Source organism: Xenopus laevis, chromosome 6S, assembly GCF_017654675.1.
Source record: "Xenopus laevis strain J_2021 chromosome 6S, Xenopus_laevis_v10.1, whole genome shotgun sequence".
NCBI classification, from domain to species: Eukaryota; Metazoa; Chordata; class Amphibia; order Anura; family Pipidae; genus Xenopus; species Xenopus laevis.
In genome coordinates, this window is record NC_054382.1 from 13,878,433 (window position 1) to 13,904,448 (window position 26,016).

Here is a 26,016-nt window from a genome sequence, read left to right on the forward strand (position 1 = left end):
TACTTGATCCCAACTAAGATATAAATAATCCCTATTGGAAGCAGCCTACTGGGTTTATTTCATGTTTAAAGGATTTTGTAGTATACGTAAGACATGAAGATCCAACTTACAGAAAGATCCGTTATCTGGAATGTCCGAGCATTTAGGATAACAGGTCCCATACTGGGGTACAGAGCCCAAAATCTGGTAACTCCTGACTTCAGCACAAGTCCCATTGCATGCTGGGCATTGTAGTTTTACATTTAACTTGGCAGTCGGAAAATTGTTAAACAAAAAACTATATTGCCCAACATAAAATCGGGATACGTATGCTTGGCACATTAGGGCAAAATAAAAGAAATAAAAAAAAGGCTGGTTTCCAAATTAAAAACCAGCTGAAGGACCAAAACTAGCCAAAAGGCACTTCAAAATTATCCCAAAAATAGCACAATATGTGGAGTGAAAAAAATTCTAAAGAAATTAATGAATTCATCTGAAAATGCACCTTTTTGAATTTTTCACTATTTAACAACTTTCCCCATGAAGCAAAATGGGACAGATTCACCCGTCACTACAGAGGGGAGCCCAGAAGGTATAGGGGTCCCATAAGGCCATAATACATATACAATTTCAATAAATATTGGTAAAACAGCTCAACCTCTAGACATTTTGACGGCCAGCAGATTTTTGCCCCAAAATAGTCTGAAATTACGGAAAAGAGGGACAGGGGGGGTACAATGCCCAAGATCTGGTAACTCTCGACTTCTACACGTCAGTCCCATTGCATGCTGGGTATTGTAGTCATACATTAAACCGGTCAGTTGGCAAATTGTTAAATAAAAACTACATTACCCAACATGCATTGGGGGAAAGCAGGCTTGGCACATTAGGGCTAAAAAAAATTTTGTCTGGTTTGTAATTTGGAAACGTAGCCCAAATCCGTACCTTGGCTAGTTTGTACTTTCAAAACCGGCCAGGGCCTTAAATTAGAAGCCCAATTCGGCTGTAAAACCGCCAACTTGCGAGCTCGGCTCCAAGCATTCCGCCGGCCTCACAGTCAAGGTAAATGGGGCGGGGTGGATGTTGCTAAGCAACACTCGCGAACCCCATGATTGGTTTAAACTGCTCGAAGGACAGGGACTGGCGCATTAAAGGAAATTCCTTCATATTTCTTCAGTATTAAAAAAAGGGCCTAGAAACCAATATGGTCTAAAAGATACAGCAGGCCAGACAGCGTCCCGTCTCAGCCGAGACAAGACACGAACAACCTGTCACATATTCCCGCCTTTTGCCCGCTCAACTCTACCTCCAGGCATAACCCTTCCGCACCTGTCACTCATTCACGCAGGCGTGGCTTTGCGCGGAAGAAGGCGTGGTTTTAAAATGCGTGGAGGTCGGGGCGGAGTTTCCTGGAGATGGGGCTGGATTGAAACAGCAGATCGAGTGACGGACATTGAGAGAGTAGAGAGAGGGCTCGGGAAGGGGCAGGGTCGCAGCTTCCCCATCACAGGCTTCATTATATTTATTCACACGGTATATTTATATTTTCATATTGGATAGTGTATATATATTTATTGTCAGAGTCTAGTGCGGAGAGGGGCAATCATGGCACAGCCAGATAAGAGGCTTTTCGAGAATCTGTCCGGGAAGGGCAAAGCCATCGGGGTTCTGACAAGCGGAGGAGATGCCCAAGGTAAGTCACTCTGACCAACAGGTGGCGCCCAGGGGATTCTGGGAGTTGTAGTCCAGCAAGAGGATGAAGAACAGATCTGCTCAGAGTGAAGGGAGTAGAGATGTAGTTGGTAGGATTGGGGATGATGGGAGTTGTAGTCCAGCAAGAGGATGAAGAGTTGATCTGCTCAGAAAGAAGGGAGTAGAGATGCAGTTGCTAGGATTGGGGATTCTGGGAGTTATAGTCCAGCAAGAGGACGAAGAACAGATCTGCTCAGAGGGAAGGGAGTAGAGATATAGTTGCTAGAATTGGGGATGATGGGAGCTGTAGTTGAACACATGGCCATATAGATCCTATAGGCTGCACATCTCAGTTACAGATCCATATGATCTCTTATGGCCCGATGCCTAATGATCTGTAGACAAATCGCAGGACAGACTGTCCATCTATGTGGTTCCTGGGGTCCCCCATTCTGTTTAGGGCGATCCCCCTTTAAAAGGTTCATTAACATATTTATAACATATAAATATACACATTATAGTGGTGGCAGTCTCATGATGCACAGAATACCCATAGGTAGGGTCGCCACCTGCCCGGTAGGCTGGTAAAAATTAAGCTTGACCCCATTGTTATAGGGAAAATGCATAAAAATCTAGCAAGGCCGGTATTTTTTTCAAGGAAAGGTGGCAACCCTACCCATAAGTGCCACTGTACCCATTGCTGGCATCTCAGTGCTTTGCTTGGGCGCATGGCATGCATACTAATATGTCTTTGGGGTGTTTTCTCCTCTTTTTTAGCAGTAACCCTCAGTGTCGTACAGGGAGAGGGTGTACTGTGGTGCCCTTTACTGCCTGGGCATTATGGCTAGAGATCATCAGCTAGGGATGGGCATCTGACCTTTAGTTTATCACATAGGGATGGGTATCCTAGGCCTTTGAGCTCCCTACAAAATTCTCAAGTCTCTTGTCTATTCCTAAGAAAGCCAAATATATATACGTATAGCTATTTCCTTGGACACATAGGAAGAATGAGTGGCTGTAGGCAGCTCTGTGCTCTGTACAATGACTCCTGCATTAAATGCCCGTGCCAGCTTGGCGTGACCTTGGCCAGGCCTCATTCATCTTGCTGTGCCCCCTTGCACGAGACTTGCACAGTGCTGTATACAGTAATTATCATACAGCAAATAATATGCATAGAAAACTCAGTAGCCAGGGCAAAAAGGCCCATCATTTTAGGCTCGTCTTATAATTATCCTATGCCTCTGCTATGTTGCGGCCCAGAATAGTCCAACCAAACCTCCTAGTTCTGTTTCCTTAAAAAGAGATCAGATTATATATATATATGGTATATATATTATACTATATGGAGGGGTGTGTGTTTGGATGCTGGGTTTTCATTTGGAGGGGATGAACTTGATGGACTTTGTCTTTTTTCAGCCCGATTTTACTATATATGCCAGGCACAAAATATCAGTCCCTTTGCCACATGCTCATTCTTCCATAGTGCCCTGTACCAGTGCCCTCAGCCTAACTGGTACCTGTTGAGCGCACCCCAGTGTAACCCAACATCTATCCTCATTTCCTATTGGTGCAGTTGCCTTTCATTTGCAAATGCCCAAACTGTCACTCTCAAGCTGCCACCAAGCTACAACTCCCGACATCCTTTGGCTGTTAGAGGATGCTGGTAGTTTTAGTTCAAGAAATGCTGGAGGGCCACCGAGTGCATATATGATTGATCGCAAAGCTCCTCCCTTCTAATTGAATTTAAAGCCAAAGTCCAAGACTCTTTGCACTTATATAATAACATTAATAGCTTAACTACCCCCAGCAGACCCACACACTTATTATAATAACAGACACATCATGCGTGAGTGCAGCTGGGGCACCTGGGTAACACAGGTAACGACACACAGTGAGTGCCCGAGGGGGGCGGAGCCAAGATCTCGAGTCCTTGCTGCTGCATTGCAGGCATTTTGTGCAGAGTGAAATACCCGGTAATACTTCCTATCCTTAGCCCATTCATACTCCTTCCACCCCGGGGCGGGGCTTGTATTCATTTCATTATTACATTCGCCGGTGCCGGTTATTACAGGAAGCAGAGACAGAGGCTGCATGCATTTCTCTAATGCCCACAATAAATACATCAAGGGGAAAGAGATAAGCGTCAGTGTCTTGGGGTGTAACTACAAAGCTTGCACTCTGCTGCCATTCTTGCACAGCATTACTTACACCTGGAATATATCTTGACATACAAGCTCATTCCTTTAGTTTTTGCTGCATATACTGTAAAATACATATTTACTACAAGCTCAAAGGGCTCTTACAGACGAGCGGTTTTACCTGCGCTCTCCTGCGTTGCGCTTTCTTACGTTCAGCCGCAGGGGAGCGCAGGAGTTGACGCACTGAATTATTGTCAATGTGGCTGTACTCATACAGACTTATGTAAGCGTCAAACACAGGTTGAGACGCAGCATGTTGCATTTTACCTGCGATCCGCGCATACATGCGTCTGTGTGAGTACAGCCCCCATTGACAATAATTCAGTGCATCGACTCCTGCGCTCCCCTGCAGGTAAAACCTCTCGTCTGTAAGAGCCCTAATGGTAATCAGCCCAAATGCATGCTGCAGACTGCTATCTAGAAAGCTCAGGATTACGGAAAGGCCATCTCCCATTGACTACATTTTATCCAAAGAATCAAAATATTTAAAATTGATTTCCTTTTTCTCTGTAATAATAAAACAGTACCTTGTACTTGATCCAAACTAAGATTATATATATATATATATATATATATATATATATATATATATATATAGTAACAAAAAACCGCACTCACAGGACTTCAAAAGAAAGCCGCAAAGGCTGTGATTTATTGATCCGACGTTTCGGCTACAACTCTAGCCGTCCTCAGGAAGAAAATATATATATATATATATGTCCACAAAGTAACCACACTCTTACTTCAAAGTTCATATATGGGTGCTCGGCCAATGGTAATTGTATATTGCATATAGAAATACCCGCACTCCAAATTCTTGTGTCTCAAAGTTCTATTGATCCATCACTTTGCATACAAAGTTTCAAGGATAAAGGCCCCAAAGCGGGCCGAAACTTTGGATGCACAAAGTGATGGATCAATAAAACTTTGAGACACAAGAATTTGGAGTGCGGGTCCTTCGATGTGCAATATATATATATATATGTATATATCCTTATTGCAAGCAAAATCAGCTTTGTGGGTTATTGAGTATACTTAAGGTATGAAGGTCCAAATTAAGAAAAGATCCGTCATCCAGAAAACCCCAGGTCCCGAGCATTCTGAATAACAGGTCCCATACCTGTAGTTTCTCAGTAGACCTGCAATGACAAACAGGCAGATTTATCGCCTGCATTAAAAATTCGATACCACGGGCGACAAATTTTCCCGTAAATGCCTTCCTGTTCACTCACATTGTAATCCACTTATGCTTGCAGAGGCCACTGAACGACTCCCAAGGATTTTCCCTGCGGTGCAGACTATTTCTGCATATTTTTAATGTAATGAGGCTGGCCACATCATACCCCGGACATCAGCCACATTTGGAATGCCAACACTTTGAAGTAATACATTCAAAGGGGTTGTTCACCTTCCAAACTCTTTTTTCAGTTCAATTGTTTTCAGATTGTTCCCCAGAAATGAAGTCTTTTTTCAATTACTTTTTATTTTTTACAGTTTTTTTCCAAAATCTTTAAAAAAGTTTAAAGTTGAATGTCCCTGTCTCTGGTGTTTCAGTCTGGCAGCTCAGTAATTCAGGTGCAGATTCTGAACTGTTTAGTTGATCCATTTCTCAGCAGCATCTCTGGAGTATTAGCAACTATTATATCAATTCTTAGGGTAGGGCCACACGGCGCGATTTCGCCGCGATTCTGCGCTGGGCGAGTTGCGAGTCGCTGCGGTTTTTAAGCCGAAATAGCTTTGTTAACTTTGGCGCTGGCGTCAATGCAAATCGCGGCGAAATCGCTGCGCTAATTCACACGCGGCGATTCGTTTTCTATTGTCGCCCGAAGTTGCCTCGCTGGGCGTTTCCGGGCGACAGTAGAAAAAGAATCGCTGCGTGTGAATTAGCGCAGCGATTTCGCCGCGATTTGCATTGACGCCAGCGCCAAAGTTAGCAAAGCTATTTCGGCTTAAAAACCGCAGCGACTCGCAACTCGCAACTCGCCCAGCGCAGAATCGCGGCAAAATCGCGCCGTGTGGCCTTAGCCTTACAGCTGCCTATAATGAAACCCAGAGATTCTGCTCAGCAGGGACAAAGATAAGAAATGTATCAGCTAAATGTATCAATTAAGAACAGTTTACAGGGTCAGTGACCTCCTCCTCCCAGAGCTGCTTTAGAAGGTGAAAAATGACACTTTACATCTCAATATAAGAAAAACGATCACACATAGAAAATAGAAAGTAATTGGAAAAAGTATTTATTTCTGGTGAACAATCTGAAACCAACTGAACTGAAAAAAAAGTGTTGGAAGGTGAACAACCCCTTTTAGTATATATTGCTTGTCTACAGCATGACTTTGGGCTCCCTTGTGAATAAAGGAGCAATAATGTCTGTTTATAGACTGCTATTAATCAGGCAAAATTGAACCTGTCACCCATATGTGTCAGCGGGATTCTGGGAGTTGTAGTTTCCTTTTATCTGGAGAGCCACATGTTTAATGTGCCTAATATAAATGGTGGAATCCACCAGACGTTATAATTACGATCTTTCCTGGAAAAGATCTCTCCAAGAAAGATTGTTCGTGTAGAGCTGAATCATCAGATATACATGTATAAACAATAGAATTCTACCTGTATCTGATGATTCAGCACTAACAATGGCCGATGTTTGGGTGCCTTTAAAGGCGCTTGATCAAAATTTTCCAGCCAGCCCGAACGATGAGCGACGGATATCCAAGTATAATACACAAAAGCCATGAATATCCTGTAAATTATATCCTTATAAACGGTGAGTTCTGATTTCTGTCACATGACTCACTGAAACTTGTGTATTATAATAAATAAAGTACCCCCAGTTGCAAAATATGAGGCTATAAGAAGTTACCTCGGAGTTCCATGACCTGTATAAAAACACTCGGCCTTCGGCCTCGTGTTTTTATATGGTCATGAAACTCCTCGGTAACTTATAATATCCTTATATTTTACAAGAGGGGGTACTTTATTCACTATCTTCTGGCTTGTCTCACACCATACACACGCAGAATATCGTACGAAACTTTGTTTGGTACGATCACATAGTGGGTGCCCCTAGGCCTGCCGTTGTTCATCGTCCTGCCCCCTCCCCATTATTCGCTCTAATTTTCATCACAGGGTCACGTGAAATGGGGATTCTTGCACTGAAAATGTAAAAAGCTATGCTATCTCCTGTGCATCCCCAGTGTTTCTGAAACAATGTGGGTGTGGTTTGGTAGCATGCCACCCCCAAAAATCCTGCCACCCTAGGCCCGGCTCTTGGTGGCCTTTCCAAAAATCCGGGCCTGCGTACGATATTATTGGTGCGTCTATGGCCACCTTTAGGCTCTGAGAAGGGGAAATTAATTTGGGGTGAGGAAATGTCTTTAAGGCATTGGTCTGGTTCCCCTTTCGATTCCACAGACCCCAAACCATTGTGCATCTTTCTTATTTTCAGTATTTCTTTTCCACCTAGGCCAGTTTATCTGTTTATTAGTACTTCTTTCCAGCCATTTCATCACCCCTTCATGTGTGCATGATTCTCCCCTTCCCTGCTCTCATCTTCCTCCTCCTCCCTCCCCACTCTTGCTGTGTGTACGTGCAGCACCGTCAGACCTTGCAGGGCTTCCTATGAGTCACATAGACTGGGAGGGAGTAAGAATGTGAGCTGCCTCATCATCCTCCCCTCTCGCTTAGCTGATCTCATCCGGGAAAAGGGACCCACAACTGAAACCCTTACATCAGAAAGTTACTGACTGTACCCACTTTTATAGCTCCCCACTTCCTCCCACAGCAAATGCAAGTGGTCAGCAGTTTTACTGCACTGTAGGAAGTCAGTTGCTTATCAGTTCATTAGAAATAAAGATACTATTGATATCAGCATAGTCACATTTATTGAACTGAAGATGGAGCCAAGAGTCTGCTGCAGAACCTCTGGAGGCAGTGTAGTCTCCCTAGAGACTCCTTCAGCAGCTGCTCCTCATCGTTGGGAAGTGACCGCTAATAAATCAGAATTTAGAATCTGTTGCTAAGCCTCCACAGAACACTTGTGATCACAAACCTTAATGAGCAAGCTACCATATTCGTTGTTTTTTAAAATTAATTGTAAATTTAATTGCTATTGGAGGCAGTGTCTATCAAGCTGTTCATGTTCTCTGCACTACTGTTTCTGACTCCTGAAATGGTATAGCAGTGGCCAGCTGATAAAACGGAAGGAGAACTGACTTTGACTACATTGCGTCGAGAGTCAGAACCAGAGAAACAAGCAATCTACCATATTCATTGTTTTTTAAAATTAATTGTAAATGTAATTGATATTGGAGGCAGTGTCTCTCTGAATGGTTATGTTCTCTTCACTACTGTTTCTGACTCCTGAAACGGTATAGCAGTAGCCAGCTGATAAAACGGAAGGAGAACTGACTTTGGCTACATTGTGTCGAGAGTCAGAACCAGACAAATGAGCAATCTACCATATTTATTTCTTTTTTAAATTAATTGTAAATGTAATTGTTTTTGGAGGCAGTGTCTCACCAGCGGTTTATATTCTCTGCACTACTGTTTCTGACTCCTGAAACGGTATAGCAGTAGCCAGCTGATAAAACCGAAGGAGAACTGACTTTGACTACATTGTGTCGAGAGTAAGAACCAGAGAAAAGCATAAGCAAATACAGCTTTCGAGCACAATTCGCCAATGCAGGAATGGGACCTATTATCTAGAATGATCGGGACCTGTGGTTTTCCGGATAATGGATCTTTCCGTAATTTGGAACTTTATACCTTAAGTCTACTAGAAAATCATGTAAACATTAAATAAATCATGTTAACATTAAATAAACCCAATACGCTGGGTTTGCTTGCAATAAGGATTAATTATATCTTATCTTGGGTCAAGTACAAGGTACTGTTTTATTATTACAGAGAAAAAGGAAATCATTTAGAAAATTTTAGAAATGCAGTCTATGGGAGACAGCCTTTCCGTAATTCGGAGCATTCTGGATAACGGGTTTCCCATACCTGTACCTTTAAAACCATGGAATATTTTTAACTAATGTATCAAAAGTTGCTCAGACTTGCATCTTTGTTTTTGGTGAAGATGCTATATAGCTGTATAGTGCAACATGTTTTCTGTTGGTTATTTGGTTTCTATTATTAAAAATAGCATCTCCTTCCTATATAAGAAAGAGGAATGCAGCAACATGTAATAATATGGTAATCATGCCGAAAACATTGATTTCTATCTTTTTTGGGTAGTATACGTTCCCATGGAAACAATTTTTATACACCAGAGGTTGACAAGGAACAATGTCAGGAGCAGAGATAATAAAAATAATAACCCAATCTTTTATTTACTTGCCCCAGGGGGATCGAAATTGATTGGTGCCGGGGATACAAGGAGGTGGGAGGCTGCATTAGAACTGATCCAGCACATCAGGTGTATGACCTAATTAAAGCCCCTGAAGGTCATCTAAACTGCAGAATGTGCTTGGTCATATTTAGAAAGGAGAATGCAGAATGGGGGGAGGGTTTCTCTGTGTCTTAAGAATCCATAAGAATTAATAAATCAGCTGGCACTTGTTTAAAAATAGACCTTTTATTCCTGCCTTTTAGCGTTTAAATATGGTCCTATTTGTCCTTGAAACTCTTTGAGATGAAAACTGAGCCTGAGCACACAGTGGCTCTTAATCTGGCTGGAATATAATATTGATAGAATCAGTTCAAGAGGCAATGACATCCCACCCATTATTCTTAACCAGTGCTGAAATTATTCTCTTCTGTCTCAAAAGTGCGATATGTATATATACAGGTATGGGACCTGTTATCCAGAATGTTTGGGACCTGGGGTTTTCCTAATAACTAATCTTTCAGTCATTGGGATCTTAATACCTTTAGGGTTGTGGCACTTGAGGCTACTGGGGGAGATTCAGCAACAAAGCGCCTCTTTTTCGGGTGACTAACCTCCCCAAAATTCCTCCCCGCCGGCTAGAGTCGCCGGCGGGATGGCACTGGCCGGCGGGATTTGGCTTTTGGAAGTCGCCCGAAGTTTTCCTCGTAAGGCAACTTTGTGCGACTTCAGAAAACAAAGTGTTCCGAGTGCCATCCCATCGGCGATTTACATTCTAGCCGGCGGGGAGGCATTTTCGGGGAGATTAGTGAAGGTTAAACCCACTGACTTTCCATTAGAAAGCTATAATAGCGAACTTAGGTATCACTTGTTGTCAGTATTTACCATGTATGTGTTAAGTGTATTGGAAAAGTATTACCCCCCCTTCCCTCCTTTCTTCTTTCTGTACCCTTTCCATTCCTTAATTCTGAAAATGCTTAAAATAAAGAGTTTACAAAAAAGAAAGCTATAATAGAAACAGGGATGAGTAGTATCTGGCACTAGTTCTGACTAGTACTCACCAAGCCTTTGTCAAATCCATTATATCCAGTTTGGTGTTGGCAGCAGGTGGATAGTCAGCTCTTGAGACAAGGACCACTTCCATATGTAATCATGTCATTTTATGGGACTTGTTATGGAGCTAAATCCACATTATAATTTATAAGATTATAACAGAGAGAAGTACAATTACAAAGATGTAAACATTTCCAACAGTTAATTACTAATTTCTATGAGGTCTTCGATGTATTGTAAAGTGGAGTCCAGAAAAGTTCCTATAAATCCCAATTAGTTAATGAATAGGTTGACATACTGGTGGGATTTCCATGGGAGCAGTGGGGAAACTCATTAAGAGTTGGTGCATCAGGGATTCCATCCAGTTAATGAAACAGAACCCCATGGTTGGTTAAAGCTATGACCCCAATCCTTAGGGAAAGAGACTACTTTGATCTGAAAGTACAAATTACATTGTGTAATAATTTATATTGTTAGTGTTTATGTCTGGCTTACTATACCCGGTATTTCACCTTTGTTCACCTTTGCAACGTTTAGTATGATGTAGAGATTGATATTGGTTTTCATTTTTTATCATTTGTGGTTTATGAGATATTTAGCCTTTTATTCAGCTGCTCTCCAGTATGAAACGTCAGCAATCTCGTTGCTATGGTCCAACTTACCCTAGCAACCATGCATTCATTTGACTGGAATATGAATAGGAGAGGCCTGAATAGAAAGATTAGTAAAATAAAAAGTGGCAAAAACAATAAACATGTAGCCTTGCAGAACATTTGTTTGTAGATGGGGTCAGTGACCCCCATTTCAAAAAGGTAAATAATTAAAAAACTATAAAAAGAAATAATAAAGACCAACTGAAAAGTTGCTCAGAATTGGCCATTCTTGGACAAACTAAAAGTTAACTAAGAGGTGAACACCCCTTTAAGTGAAGTATCACAGGCTGGATATCTCCAATTTACAGATTTTGGACTCCTGTTTTCCTTTATGGAATGAATGTAGCAGCACGTAAGGACAAGAAGTTAAAAATCCCAAATTGAATTGATGAATGTGAAGCCAATAGAGTATGAAGCAGAGCAAGGTGTTGACACTGAGTGCTGTATGCTAAATCAGAGGTCCTTCTATAGTGACCCTAAACAGTGGAAGGGCACAGCAAGCCTAAGGGCTCTTACACACAGGTGTTTGTTTGTGTGCTCCCCTGCGTTTCGTTTTTTTCCGTTCAGCCGCAGGGGAGCGCAGGAGTAGACGCACTGAATTATTGTCAGTGGGGCTGTACTTACACAGATGCAGGTATGCTCTGAACGCAGGTAAAATGCAACATTCTGCGTCCCAACCTGCGTTTGGTGCTTACATGAGTCTGTGTGAGTACAGCTCCATTGACAATAATTCAGTGCGTCTGCTCCTGCGCTCCCCTGCGGCTGAACGGAAGAAAGCGAAACGCAGGGAAGCGCACAAACAAACACCCGTGTGTAAGAGCCCTTAGGCCAATGATCATAAACAAAATTAATGACGATTTAGGGAGGCTTTGCCTCCTTAATGTGATACTGACACTAAAAATTTTCTTTTCAAAATATTAATCTAGTTTACGGGGCAGATTTATCAAAGGTCGAGGTGAATTTTCTAATGAAAAAAAAAACGAATTCCAAGCTATTTATTCTGTACTTCGACTAGGGAATAGTCCAAATTCGATTTGAATTTGAAAAGAATTAAAAAATTCGAAAATTTAACATGTACTGTCACTTTAAAAATTCGACTTCGACCATTCGCAATCTAAAACCTGCTGGATTGCTGTTTAATCCTTATGGGGGACCTCCTAGAACCATTTTTGGAGTCAATTGGTGGACTTTGAAAAATGTAAGTTTGAATCGAATTCGATTGAATGCGATATTCCTTTGATTCGTAAAATTCGAATTTGGCCTAATCCGGACCTATTCGATTAGAAAACGGACCTATTTGACCAATAAAAAATTTCGACTTAATTTCATTGGTCTTTTTGAATACGAATTTCAAAGTTTTTTCAATTCGAAATTCGACCCTTGATAAATATGCCCCTAAAAGTTGCCTATGGGTCATGTTGATTGTTTATTGCTGATGGTTCTAATTTTGTAAGTAATTGCTACCTGAAGTTCCTAAAACTGACTGTCTCTTCTCAGTCTGTCAGTTATAGTTTCTAATGCTAACGGACTATTGCTGCACAAATATGGCAGCCCCCTGATAGAGGAACACTGGGGTAAGAAAGGTAATGTAAAAGCATCACACAAATACATTTATGGCAAAATTATAAATAGCATTCAAAAACAATGTTATGACAAATACAAAAAAAAGGTTATTTTCTGGTGTCAGTATCTCTTTAATAAAATAGACCAACTGCTATACGTCATATTTATATATCCAATGGAAAGCCCTCTACTGGAAGCCTCCTCAGACAGAAATTTCACCCTCCACCACTTACAATGGGGTTGAGGCTAGGAATGTGTTCTGATTGGCTGTCCTGGCTCCTGTAGAAGAGTGACTGTTGTTACTGCATTTCATATATTGTTCTGTATTATATATTCTGCTGCATTGTTACAAAGCAGGGGGTTGGGCGGATTAGTGAAGGAAGCAAATATTTGCCTTTAAAGGAGAACTTGAAACCAAAGTCCGTGCTAGAGGAATGTATGAATATAGTCATACAGAACAAAACAAATACGTTACCTGGTACTGCTGCATTTTTGATGCAAAGTAAGTACAGTGTGCTGGACGTCATCACCATACATTACCATATGGGATCCATTATCCAGAAACCCATTATACAGAAAGCTCCAAATTATGAAAAGCTGTCTCCCAAAGATTCCATTTCATCCAAATTGTTAAAAATGTATTTAATTTTCTCTGTGAAATAGTTTGTACTTGAGCCAAACTAAGATATAATCAAATCTTATTGGAAGCGAAATCAGCCTGTTGGACTCATTAAGGGCTCTTACACATGAGCGTTCTGACCTGCGCTCCCCTGCGTTCCGTTTTTTGGCGTTCAGCCGCAGGGGAGCGCAGGAATAGACGCAAGTCATTATTTGAAATGGGGCTGTACTCACACAGGCGCGTGTAGGCGCCGAACGCAGGAAAAATGCAGCATGTTGCGTCTGAACCTGCGTTCGGCGCCTACACGCGCCTGAGTGAGTACAGCCCCATTTCAAATAATGACTTGCGTCTATTCCTGCGCTCCCCTGCGGCTGAACGCCAAAAAACGGAACGCAGGGGAGCGCAGGTCAGAACGCTCATGTGTAAGAGCCCTTAAGGTTTACATGATGTTTTAGTAGACTTAAGGTATAAAGATCCACATTACAGAATGATCCATTATCTGGAAAACCCTAGGTCCCAAGCATTCTTGCTAACAGGTCCCGTACCTGTGTATAAATATATATATATATTAAAAATATATATATATATATATATATGCACTAGATAATATGTAGTGATGGGTGAATAAATTCGCCTGGCACGAATTCACGTCGAATTTCCGCGTTTCGCCTCCAGCGAATACATTTTTTCTTGAAAACGTTCGAATTGCTCAATTTTAATGAAAACATTCGAATAGCTCGATTGCTAAGTGAAAACCTTCTAATTGCTAGATTTTTTTTTGTGAAAACGTTTCGAATTGCTTGATTTTTTTCATGAAAAAGTTAAAATTTCATGATTTTTTTCGTGAAAACTTTCAAATTTCACGATTTTTTTGTGAACTTTTGGATTTCACGATTTTTTTCGCTGTTTTGCAAATTTTGCGGGAAATGTTACCCTCTTTTGACATTCCATTGCCCTGAGTTGTCCACTGTGTTATATATGAGTACATTTGGCATAAAAAAATATTTAAGGATATAGTCTGTGCCCCTTGTGACCCCCCACCCCCAATAACCCACCAATGACCCCCTGAATGTCCAATTCCCCGCAGCTGCAATGGGATCCTTACAGGGCGTAGAATCTGTAAACTGATATAACACAACTATACTGTACATTATCTATGCAAGGTATGGGGTGGTGACAGGTGTAGGCTTAAATGAGAACTAAAGCTTAACTAAATAAATAGGCTAGAAATGTTGTACATTATGTTTTGGTCTTCCAGCCCAAGCCCTTTAGCAGTAAAGATCTGTGTCTCCAAAGATGCCCCAGTAGCTCCCCATCTTCTTTTCTGCTGATTCACTGCATATGCTCTGTGCTGCTGTCACTTACTGAGTTTAGGGACCCACTCACAATATACAGTACACATAGAATAGAAATGTCACAATATAAGGCTGATTAGTAATTAATACACATAATTACTACATGGCAGCACAGAAACTAGTGCAATTAGCATCAGAATTTAATAATCAGCAAACCTGTAGCATCAGCTTATATTACAGGGGAAGCTCATTTTCTGCTGGATAATTAGTGACGAGCCCTAAGCTTAGCTTCTCAACAGCCAATCAGAGCCCACTGAGCATGTGAGTGTCACAGACACTTTCCAAGATGGTGACCACCTGTGACAAGTTTGAAGTCCTGGATCATTGCTGCTATTGACAAGCTGAAACTTTAGGCTGGTGCAATATGTTCAGTATATAAATTATGATAGTTCTCATTTAAAGTAGTATGTACCGTTATGCAGGCCATCTTATAAGTACTTTTTATTGCATACCCTAACCATACTGTAAATAAAATATGCCCTTCATTTATCCAATGTATGTAAGGCACTTATACAAATCCATACAGTGTATGGATATCCAATTATATCCAATTAATAAGCTGTGCATGTTTGCCCAAGCATTTCCTTGTGATTAATGCACTTTCTTTCCCCCCCTAAGGTATGAACGCCGCTGTGCGCGCTGTAGTGCGAATGGGCATCTACGTACAAGCCAAAGTGTACTTCATTTATGAGGTTAGTTTTATGAGCCCTGCTCTGTTTGTTTGTGTGTGTGTCACACTGCCTTGTATGTTATAATATCATAGTGAGTGCAAAGGTAAGTTATCTATTGCAACACAGATTACAGTATGCGTTGCATTTCAGCTTTGGACACTGACTCAGTGGGTTAAATGTGAACCCACGCAGCCTAGTGTGCCAGGGCAACATTCATCTCCATAATTTAATGACAATATCAGTGGACGGTCATCACTTTGAATCTGGATTAAGTGGTGATGTCAGATAGAACCAGGCTCACTTGATTGCCCACTCCTGGGCGCTGATCAGTGCATTTACCTTTGCAGCTGTAGCTACTGTAGCTCTTTAAAGGGGTGGTTCACCTTTCAGTTAACATTTAGTGTTGCCATAGAATAGCGAATTCTAAGCAACTTGTCAATTGGCCTATATTTTTTCTTTTTTTATAGTTTTTTTTAATGATTTGCCTTCTTCTTCAGACTCTTTCCAGCTTTCAAATGGGGGTCACTGACCCCATTTAAAACAAATGCTCTGTAAGGCTGCAAATGTATTGCAATTACTACTTTTTTTTCATCTTTCTATCCAAGTCTCTCTTATTCATATTCCAGTCTTTTATTCAAATCAATGTATGGTTGCTAGGGTAATTTGGACCTTGGCAACCAGATTTCTGTAATTGCAAACTGGAGAACTGCTGAATTAAAAGCTAAATAACTCAATAATCACAAATAAATAAAAAAATGAAAACCAATGGCAAATTGTCTCAGAATATCACTCTCTACATCATGGATCCCAAACCAGTAGCTTGTGAGCAACATGTTGCTCTCCAGCCCCTTGGATGTTGCTTTCAGTGTCTTCAAAGCAGGTGATTATTATTGAATTCCAGGCTTGGAAGCAAGTTTTAGTTGTATAAAAACAAAGTATATTGCCAAGCAGAGCCTCCTGTAGGCTGCCAGTCCACAGAGGGGCTACCAAATAACAGTTACAAATTTTAAACATAATCCCACATTAAAATATGAAAAAACGACAGCGTTTTCTCTTTTTTTATGACTTTTCGGGATACAGGATATGACGTCACTGACATAAGATTGAGGAGGATGTAGCTTCATCTTATCAATTTGCCAGGTATGACCCGGCCAAACAGACTCTGGCAAAAAGGGTGACATATTGGAAAGTTTGCACGTTGATGAATTTGAGTAACGATCGTTTGCCCGAGCGAAAATTCGTCTGGCGAAAGGGCAAAACATTGCTTGCGCTTAGCTCTTTCACTAGCGAATTGTCCTCTACGCCTTTTAGTAAATTGGCGATGTCCCTGAGAATTGTAATTTTGGCGAATTTTCGCTAGCGACGGACACTTCACCCTTTAGTAAGTCTGCCCCCTAGTCTTTTATTGCCCATGCCCTTAGTAGAAAAATCCCTGAGCGAGAAAACTCTTTGCAATTTTCCTTTGTGCCATTACCTTAATGGAGCTTCAGGTAAGATCAGATAAGGCCAAACTGGATAGCATCATTGCACATGGTCTTACTATTATATTCTATTGCTCAGGGCACACACCCTTTACTATTTAGTTGTGAGTAATGTTACTTACGTTACTAACTATAGCCTAGCCCTTGAGTCCTGCAATGCTCATTCTGTTGCCCCTTCAGTATAACCTGTATCATATAAAACAAATTACCTCTTCTTATCCCTAGACACAGGTATTTTATACATATATTTAGGGAGGCTGAAGAATACCAGTTTTATGCTTTGATAATGGATGTAGTGCAGCTCAGTGCATACGTGTCTGTGCTGGGCGTGCTAAAGTTTGTGTGTATGCTACTTATCATTTACAGTTAGCATTTTGTGGTTTAAAAAGCAGTTTCACTTCTTTTCTGGAAAGTATAGCTGTATACATGGGCATCACAATTACACAGCGCCCGTATGTTATTAATAGCAAAGGTGCCTACAGGATGATGGTAAATGTGAAGCAATGTGTTGCACAGCCCAGATTAATGTGCACAGTAGGGCATATTTAGTTTCCTTTTAAAAGCCCTGATTTTATACACCCACACACTTCCTTTATGCCTTCCCGCTTTCTTAAAGGAACAGTTCAGTGTAAAAATAAAAACTGGGTAAATAGATAGGCTGTGCAAGATAAAAAATGTTTCTAATATAGTTAGTTAGCCAGAAATTTAATCTATAAAGGCTGGAGTGACTGGATGTTTAACAGAACAGAACACTACTTCCTGATTTTCAGCTCTCTAACTCTGAGTTAGTCAGTGACTTTAAGGGGGGCCACATGGGACATACCTGTTCAGTGAGTTTGTAATTGACCTTCAGCATTCAGCTCAGATTCAAAAGCAACAGTTATGACCCATGTGCCCCCCCCCCTCAAGTCACTGATTGGTCACTGCCTGGTAACCAATCAGTGGAAACCAAGAGAGCTGAAAAGTAGGAAGTAGTGTTCTGGCTATTATGTTACACATCCAGTCACTCCAGCCTTTATACATTATGTTTTTGGCTAACTAACTATATTAGAAACATGTTTTATTTGCACAGCCTATCTATTTACCCTCTTTTTATTTTTATACTGAACAATTCATTTAAAGGTGCAGTTACTATTGTATTGAATACAGCACTTTTATAGCCAGAGAACAACCTAGACATTAGAGGCTATGAGACGCAGATAATAACAACAACAGTGGTCTTTGTTTATTCTATTATTTATTTTTCCTGCCTGCTTGTTTTCTTGTAGTAAGACATTGATACACATACATAGTTACTCATTATGTTTTATGTATAGAGTGCTTACTAGTTACCCAGCACTATACAGAGATTATACATCACTTACATCAGTCCCTGCCCCAGTGGAGTTTTGTAATCTAAAGGTGGCCATACAGGTGCAAGTTTAAGCTACGTTTCGGCAGTGGCGTAACTATAGAAAATGAAAAATGTTAGGAGATCGCACATAGAATCTTTGTTGCGCTTCTCCCACATGCGCACATGCCAGCCCACTGCGAACAGATGCAGTGGACGCACGTATTTTCGATAGTGTGGTTATAGAGGTAGTGGGGTTATAGAGGTAGTGGAGTTGTAGAGGTAGTGGGGTTATAGAGGTAGTGGGGTTATAGAGGTAGTGGGGTCTGCTTCCTCATCACTGCAATTTGGATTCTATAGACCCATATTTGGCAGTTTATCTGCCTACATATGGGGCCCATTTCACTGACACCTGGCCGAAAATCAGCCATATGTTGAACTGCAGGTTTCATTTTCCCGGATCGGATCAAGAACCTCAATTGATGCGGTCCTCACTCCAACAGCTCCTATGGTCAACAATAAGAATAAGCCCAATATCACCCATTTTAGGTTGTCATATCGGGGAAAGATACGCTCCTTTGGCGACCTTGCCAAACGAGTGGATCTAATAGTGTTTTTCCATCTTTAGGTCCCTAATACATTAACACATTGGGGTCAGATTCTTTAGGTGGAATATATATATATATATATATATATATATATATATATATATATATATATATATATAGTTAACACACATACACATGCAGGCACATAAGTATAAAACTGGAGGCAGAATAGTTCAGACAGGTTAAGTGAACACTCATAGAGCACAGAGCCAGCTGATCTGGCTGCACATGACAAAGCAGATTAGAATCCAAACAAGCACCCAGCATGAAAATAGGCCATTTAAAATTAGAATTCTTGCTTTCAACTTCGCAGTATACTTTAAGACAAAATAAGCTGGAATTAAGCTTCCAGTAACGTCTCACAAACTATCTTTGACAACAAAAGTAAATATGTCTCATAAGCAGAAATTAATTTGCCTGTTTCCACTGAAAATGTGCTTAAGTGGCACTATTGACTAGTGCTTACTATTATATCAGTGGCCTGGACTGGAAATCTGTGAGTTGTGGCAAATTCCAGAGGGGCTGCTGTAAGTTGCTATAGACAGTCACTATATTGGGTTGCTGGGGGGCTGCTTGGTCCTCTGTGTACTTTGAATGCCCGGGCCTAATGTGAATCCCAGTCCGGACCTGAGTGATGATGTGCCTTAATTTTGATCTGATGTCTCTAACACGTGTAGGCATTAGGTTTGCCACCTGGCCGGTGTTTTACTGGCCTGATGGCTGATCTCAATGTTATTAATAGGGAAAAAAGATAAATATATAGGAAGGCCGGTATTTTTTTCCAGAAAAGGTGGCAACCCTAGTGGCAACTGTATGCAAAGTTGGCCAAAGGGACATAAAGGAGTGATTTGTATGTCTCCGCCCATGATGCCTTATGGGAGAATGAAAACTCTCATTTTTAGTATTTAGACGCAGTGCTGTGTGTATGGCATGAGGCAAGTAAATACTGATTTCAGAAGACTTCACTTTCTATGTAATTGCTTGTGAAGGGCTTCTTTTAGCCCATCTCACCCTCAACGGCTGATTAGTTCCTTAGGGCTACTGAACGGAGGGATATTTTGCTCTTGTAGCTGCCTAACACAATTGAGTGCTCTGGATGAGTAATGTGAGCAGTCAGACCAGATAACATAGGGTATTGAACATACAGGGTACAAACAACTTTCTTCTGTTCCGTTCTTTCAGGCAGCACCTGAATATTTCACCTTCAGCAGGAGGTAAAGAAGAGCTGTTTAGGGCCACTGTGTCCCTTGCAGTACATTCCAGTCATTCACCTGACACTGCGAGAAGTGATTGATCCAATTAATAAGTATGGCTCTGTACACACACAATATAGAGCCGTAGTGGTCTGATTGTTGCTTATGATGACATTGCCTAAGAGTATTTGATATAAAAAATATCTCTCCAGTCCTGACGCAGAATTTTCCAGTCCATCTCTGCTTTCTGTTGCCATGATAATGTATGTTCTGACTCTTTGAGTGTTTACTGTCAGCTTTAGTGAGTGTGACAAGAGTGGGGAGGGCTGTACACTGTATGTAAAATGAAAGCAGATTTCTTTGGTGTGTACATGTTGCAACAGAACCTTTCCTCGGGCTGCATTCCAAGTGTTCCCTTCCGCCTCCTCAAACCTTTACGAGCCGGGGATAACAAGCCATGTCCCAGATTCTTGCTCTGTATAAACATTCATTCCTAACAATATTACCCTGTATATTTAGCAGCTTGTGGTTTTACTGCATTTTTTCCAATGTATTATCGTTCAGCGCGTGCAAACAAATTTCACTTCAAAGCAGTGTGCACGAGAGGCGCCCAGTGGGGCAAACAGGGTAGAACTAGTGATTTTATTTTGAAGTTGGAAGGTTAACCGAGGGAACATATTTCCATGTAAACCAGTAAAACTGCTCAATAGGACTATGGGGCGCTTTATAAAGAAAGCATTAATATCTGCCACACTAAGGGGGTTATTTATCAAAGTCCGGTTTTATTCTGGTTGGACTTTTATAAGGGAAAAACACAATTTTTTAGTAGACAAAAAAGATTTTCCGGGATTTTCCGATGGTGTTAAAAGTCCGAATAAAAAAAGTACTCCAACTCAGACCTACCCAGTTCATGTGGCAGATGTCACATTGATATCCTGATCTTTGCTGGGTTTCATTCAATAATCCGAAAATGTTGTGGTTTTCGGGGGTCAAATTCAAAAAAGTTGCAGGTTTCTCCGACCAATCCAAAAAAGCTTGTAGGATTCAGATTTTTTTTTTACGGAAAACAGCCTTTCTGTAATTTAGAGCATAGTGGATAACGGTTTTCTGGATAATGGATTCCAAACCTGTAATCCTTTCGCTATAAACTGAAGGGTGACTGCAGTATTTTGACATTTATAACATATAATTAGATTGGGATCAAGTCCAGTTTCAGTTGGGCAGGCTGTTGGGTGAGCCCCATACATGGACTAGTAAGCTTCCATCTTGGCCCCATGTATGGCCATCTTTAAAGTACATATTCTTTAAGTACATACAAGCTTTAGGTTTGGTGTCATTGTCCCTCTGTGGGGTAATAACTTTCCTAAATTCCATTATTTATCAGTCTGATGTCCCTTTTACACAGAGATTTCTTCTCTATCACCTTATCATGCTATTTTTTTAATAGGCAGGATTAGTATTCTGATTTCCCCCTGGTATTAATGTATTTGCGTTCCTTTTTCAGGGATACCAAGGAATGGTGGATGGAGGAGACAATATTGAGGAAGTGTCGTGGGAAAGCGTTTCTAGCATCTTGCAAGTGGTGGGTACTGAACATCTGTAAAAATAATGTGTCTAATGTAAGAAATGTTTATTTTGATAATGAAAAGAGTTTAACAGGAATTCTGAGAAAAGTGTCATTAGTCTGGGAGTGGAGAGGAACCTGAGACAAAAATCTCTGCACTAAAGACATTTAGGGGGTTATTTATTAAATCCAATTTTATCTTATTTTTTTTTATGAAAAAAAACCATGATCAAAATCCAATACTCGATTGTACCTTATTTATCATTAAAAAAACTTCATAAATTTGGCTCTGAAAAAAACTTAAAAAATTAGGGGGTTTTTGCTAAAAAAAAAAAAAAATCTGCATTTTGGCAGTTTTATGCCCGAAATGCTCAAATTTGTCGTGATATCTCTCAAAACTCCCAAATTCTTGGATGAAACACAGCTCAAACTATGATATCTTCAAATTTAAAATGGAACCTTTGCCATTAACTTCTACAGGACTGCGACAGGTTGGAGCCCCGGGTATAATAAATCTCATAAGATTTTTTGAGTTTTTTTGATTCGGATTTTGATAAATAACCCCCTAAATGGTAATGACAAAAAGTATTATAAGAAACATGAACAAGGTACATTGTGGAAACGCTGTGTTTTACCATAGTGAGAGCAAGTTATGTCTGTATAATCAATGATACTGGCAGCTGGAGGTTCTGCTGAAACTGTCAGATGACTGTGTTCAGTTCTGGGACTCTGCTCCATACTCCATAACAGGGGAGGGAACAGAGGGTATGCTAAAGGCAGGTTCTGAATTAAAAAGCCTCTTGAAGGGGGATTTAAATCCTGATTTGTAGGCCTTGCAGTTATTCTGCAGTGATCATCACAGTAGCTGCAGGAGAACAAAAATATTTGTTAATAGGGATGGGCTAATTTTTTCGCCTTGTTTCGCCGCGGAAATGACACCCATAGACTTGTATGGCGGCGTGCGAGAAAAAAATAATTTTTTTTGACGCCCATAGACTTTAATTGGCGTCACGACATTTCCCCGGAGAATTTTTGGCGAAGCAAAACGGGTCTAATTCACCCATCCCTAAATTGTCTGGAAGCAACAATAATTTTGATATTTGAAAAGTCATTTTTTAAAAAATAAATAAAGTAATGCTCCCCAATTTTTCCATCTAGGGTGGGACTGTCATCGGCAGTGCGCGTTGCAAGTCCTTCCGGACCCGCGAAGGTCGTTTACAGGCAGCTAATAACCTAGTTCAGCGGGGAATTACCAACCTCTGTGTTATAGGAGGTGATGGTAGTCTGACAGGTGCTAACCTGTTCCGGGAAGAATGGAGTGGGCTTCTGGATGAACTCGTACAAAATGGTAATTGATATATTGCTTCCGCACATTTTCCCCTACATGGGGCCAATTGGTTACAGATAGGGTTGCCACCTTTTCGGGAAAAAAAGACTGACCTTCCTATATATTTATTTTTTTTGCCCATTAATAACATTGGGATCAACCATCATTTTTACACGCAAAATACCGGCCAGGTGGCAACCCTAGTTACAGAGTTCCTTTAAGTCTTATATGTGTTTAAACACATTTTTGAATTTAGAAGATACTATTATAATGTTGTTTTTTGCCCATGAAAAGGGGAGAAAGTGATTTTTGTTAAAACAAAACAAAACTATATGTTTCCTCTGGAAAGCTCATGGGGAATAGTTTCTTTCATTCAGAAGGCATCAGTCCTGACTGTCCTACATAAGGGTGAAGACAAACAGAGCTACTATAGGTATGGGACCTATTATCCATAATGCTCGGGACCATAATTTGGATCTTCAAACCTTAAGTCTACTAGAAAATCATATAAACATTAAATAAACCCAATAGGCTGGTTTTGTTTCCAATAAAGATTAATTATATCTTAGTTGGGAACAAGTACCAGGTACTGATTTATTATTACAGAGAAGAAGGAAATCATTTTTAAAAATTTGGATTATTTCATTATAATGGAGTCTATGGGAGACAGCCATTCCGTAATTCGGGATAATGGATTTCCAGTAGGGATGCAGCGAATCCAGGATTTTGGTTTGGGATCCGGCCAGGATTCGGCCTTTTTCAGCAGGATTCAGATTCGGCCTAATCATTTTGCCCAGCCGAACTGTTCCTAAATCAAAATTTGCATATGCAAATTAGGGACAGGGAGGGAAATCGTATGATTTTTTGTCACAAAACAAGGAAGTAGAAAATGCTTCCTCTTCTCACCACTAATTTGCATATGCAAATTGCATAGTTTGGTATTAGGACGAATCCAAAATAGTGGATTTGGTGCATCCCTAGTTTCCAGATAACAGATCCCATATCTGTAACAGCAGCAGCTACAAAACCTTGCCATAGACAATACTGAGAGTTGCCTCTGTTAAAACACATCGGTTTTATCGGTAAATTATCAGCATTGTTTATTTTTGTAGCCTTGACAAGCAGCTGCTACTAGTGGCTCCATGTGTCTTCTTCCCAATGGCTGAGATTCTGCCTGTATTCACAAAACAGAATAAGACAATAAAGTAGCCTTGGGGAGACGCCATATACCTGTATGTGCTGGGAATAACTGACTGCTTTTTTTTCTATGTAGGAAAAATTGAGGCAGAAGCAACTAAACAGTATGCCCATCTGAACATTGTGGGAATGGTGGGATCTATAGATAATGATTTCTGTGGAACTGATATGACCATTGGAACTGACTCAGCCCTGCATAGGATTATTGAAGTTGTTGACGCCATCATGACCACCGCTCAGAGGTAAGTTTGTACAGGTATATGCATGGAAATACAACTTTTTTTAAAGTACTATTTCACATTAGGCAGCTCAAGGAGGTGGGCTGATATAGCATTAAACTAACTGCGTGTTGGCAGTCTGACATAACGTAGGTGATTTTCTGGGTAGTGCTCAGCTCACGTAAGAGCCATTATAGATAAAGTCCAGCAGTCACTAGTTCCACTACTGTTAAGTGTTCTACTAGTATCAAAGTAAATAGTTTCGATACACTCACAGTTTTAAATGAAACGCTTCCTGCAATGTTCCGGTCTGTGCAAACTTTCCCCGAGTCACGTGACATAGAGTGAACGTAGTACGAAGCAAAAGTAGAAAAATGTACAACTTGATGCAGTGTACACAAAGGTACCTCCAAATATTTATGTGGAGTACAAAATCAAACATTTCCAGGGCCGCCTGCTCCCTTAGTCAGTGATGTAGTACACCACTGACGAAAGGGGCAGGCGGCCCCTGAAACTTTGATTTTGTACTCCGAATACCCATTAAGTCGTTCGAGTGCAACTTCTTTTCTACCTTTGCTTTGTTCTACTAGTACCACTCATATATACATGTCAAAAGTTAGCAGATTTTTCCTGATATTTTCGCATGCAAGAACTGCTTTATGCATAACAAAATATGAAACAAGTGTCCTTTCACCGAAAATCAGTACTGGCTGTAGAGGAGGTCATGGCATTAGGATTCTACTAATGGGGCAACCTGTCACGGTCGGCACCCTAACCCAGAACTAATGCCAAGCTCCCTGGTCTCGGCTCGGTTTCATCAGTAGTGTGACCGTCTTTGGCTTCGGGAGGAGCCCTCAGCGTACTCAGATGCCACCTGGACTTTTCGAGAGGAGCAAGGCGAGGAGTTCTGGCAAGCAAAGGGGCATGACAGTAGTTAGTCAGTTAGGCCGAAGGTGGCGGTACAACAGGATAAGGCAGAATCGTAGTCAGGCAGGCTGGGTCGAGGCAGGCAGATAACTAGTATCGTCAGGAAGGCAAAGAGTCAAACCGGGTAGTCAATCAGAATAGGATCAGGCAGAAGGAGTAGTCAAGATACAGGCTTGGTCGGAATACGGATAACAGGATGGTCAAAACAGGCAAGGTCACACCAGGAGATCAATATCAAACAGGAACAGATGCACAAAAGGCTCAGAGGCACCAGGAAAACAAGTCTTATCACGGGCAAGGTCCTGTGGCTTTAATTGAGCATTTGTAGTTTCAAGTTTGGCGCCATTGCACGCTGGCATCATCACGCCAGTGCGCCTGCGCCTTTAAAGGACATGGAGGCGCGCGCGCCTTTAGGGAAACAAGATGGTGCCGGACACAGAGCTGCACAGCGGGCGTCCCCACCGCACCTCTGGACCACCTGGGTGGGTCTTATTTATTACACAACCACAATTCTTCAGTGATAATCACTTTTGGATTTTAATAGTGGGACACATGCTGCTGACAAGTAGGGGCTATGTTTTGTATGTGGGGTACATGCTGGAGTTCAAGAGGGCCTGCATTTTGCCCACAGTGCACAGTGCCCTCAGATGTCTATATCTGCCTAATTGATTTTTTGCTATGCTCACAAATTGATTGCATCATCCGCAACAGTGTTAAAATCCAGCTTTATTCCTGACATGTCCTCATACTCAAATCCAGTGTATCCTCACCCTCCTGGTTTGGTGCTTTGTATGTCTTGGCGTTGAATTCAGGAGCTTGACAAAATAAAAACCAATACGTATTCATCTCACTGTGGGTTCTCAGCTGTAGTTTTTTTTACTGATTAAATTAGGAAAAAACATCTTTAAACACTGTGGCTGTATTGAAACTCCCTGAATCCCTTGTCTGCTTTTCTGGCAAGGGGATGCTGGGAGCTTTAATGCTGTCCTTATATTGAAAGTTGTAAGAGAAGCAAATTAACCTTATTTGATCCCGGGGATCTTTAGAGCCCAGTAA

At 41.0% G+C, this 26,016-nt stretch overlaps 1 protein-coding gene across 5 annotated transcripts in view; it reads left to right on the forward strand.

The window, feature by feature from the left end:
- Positions 1 to 1,398: 1,398 nt before the first annotated feature.
- pfkp.S (phosphofructokinase, platelet S homeolog) overlaps positions 1,399 to 26,016 on the forward strand; it is a 61,384-nt gene continuing 36,766 nt past the window's right edge. For 3 of the 5 annotated variants that reach the window (XM_041567053.1, XM_018268527.2, XM_018268529.2), the window contains exons 1-5: positions 1,399 to 1,672; positions 15,063 to 15,136; positions 21,232 to 21,309; positions 22,450 to 22,639; positions 23,892 to 24,057. In XM_041567053.1, the coding sequence (XP_041422987.1) occupies positions 1,585 to 1,672; positions 15,063 to 15,136; positions 21,232 to 21,309; positions 22,450 to 22,639; positions 23,892 to 24,057 (596 nt within the window). In that variant the 5' untranslated portion in view covers positions 1,399 to 1,584. 5 annotated transcript variants of the gene reach the window in all.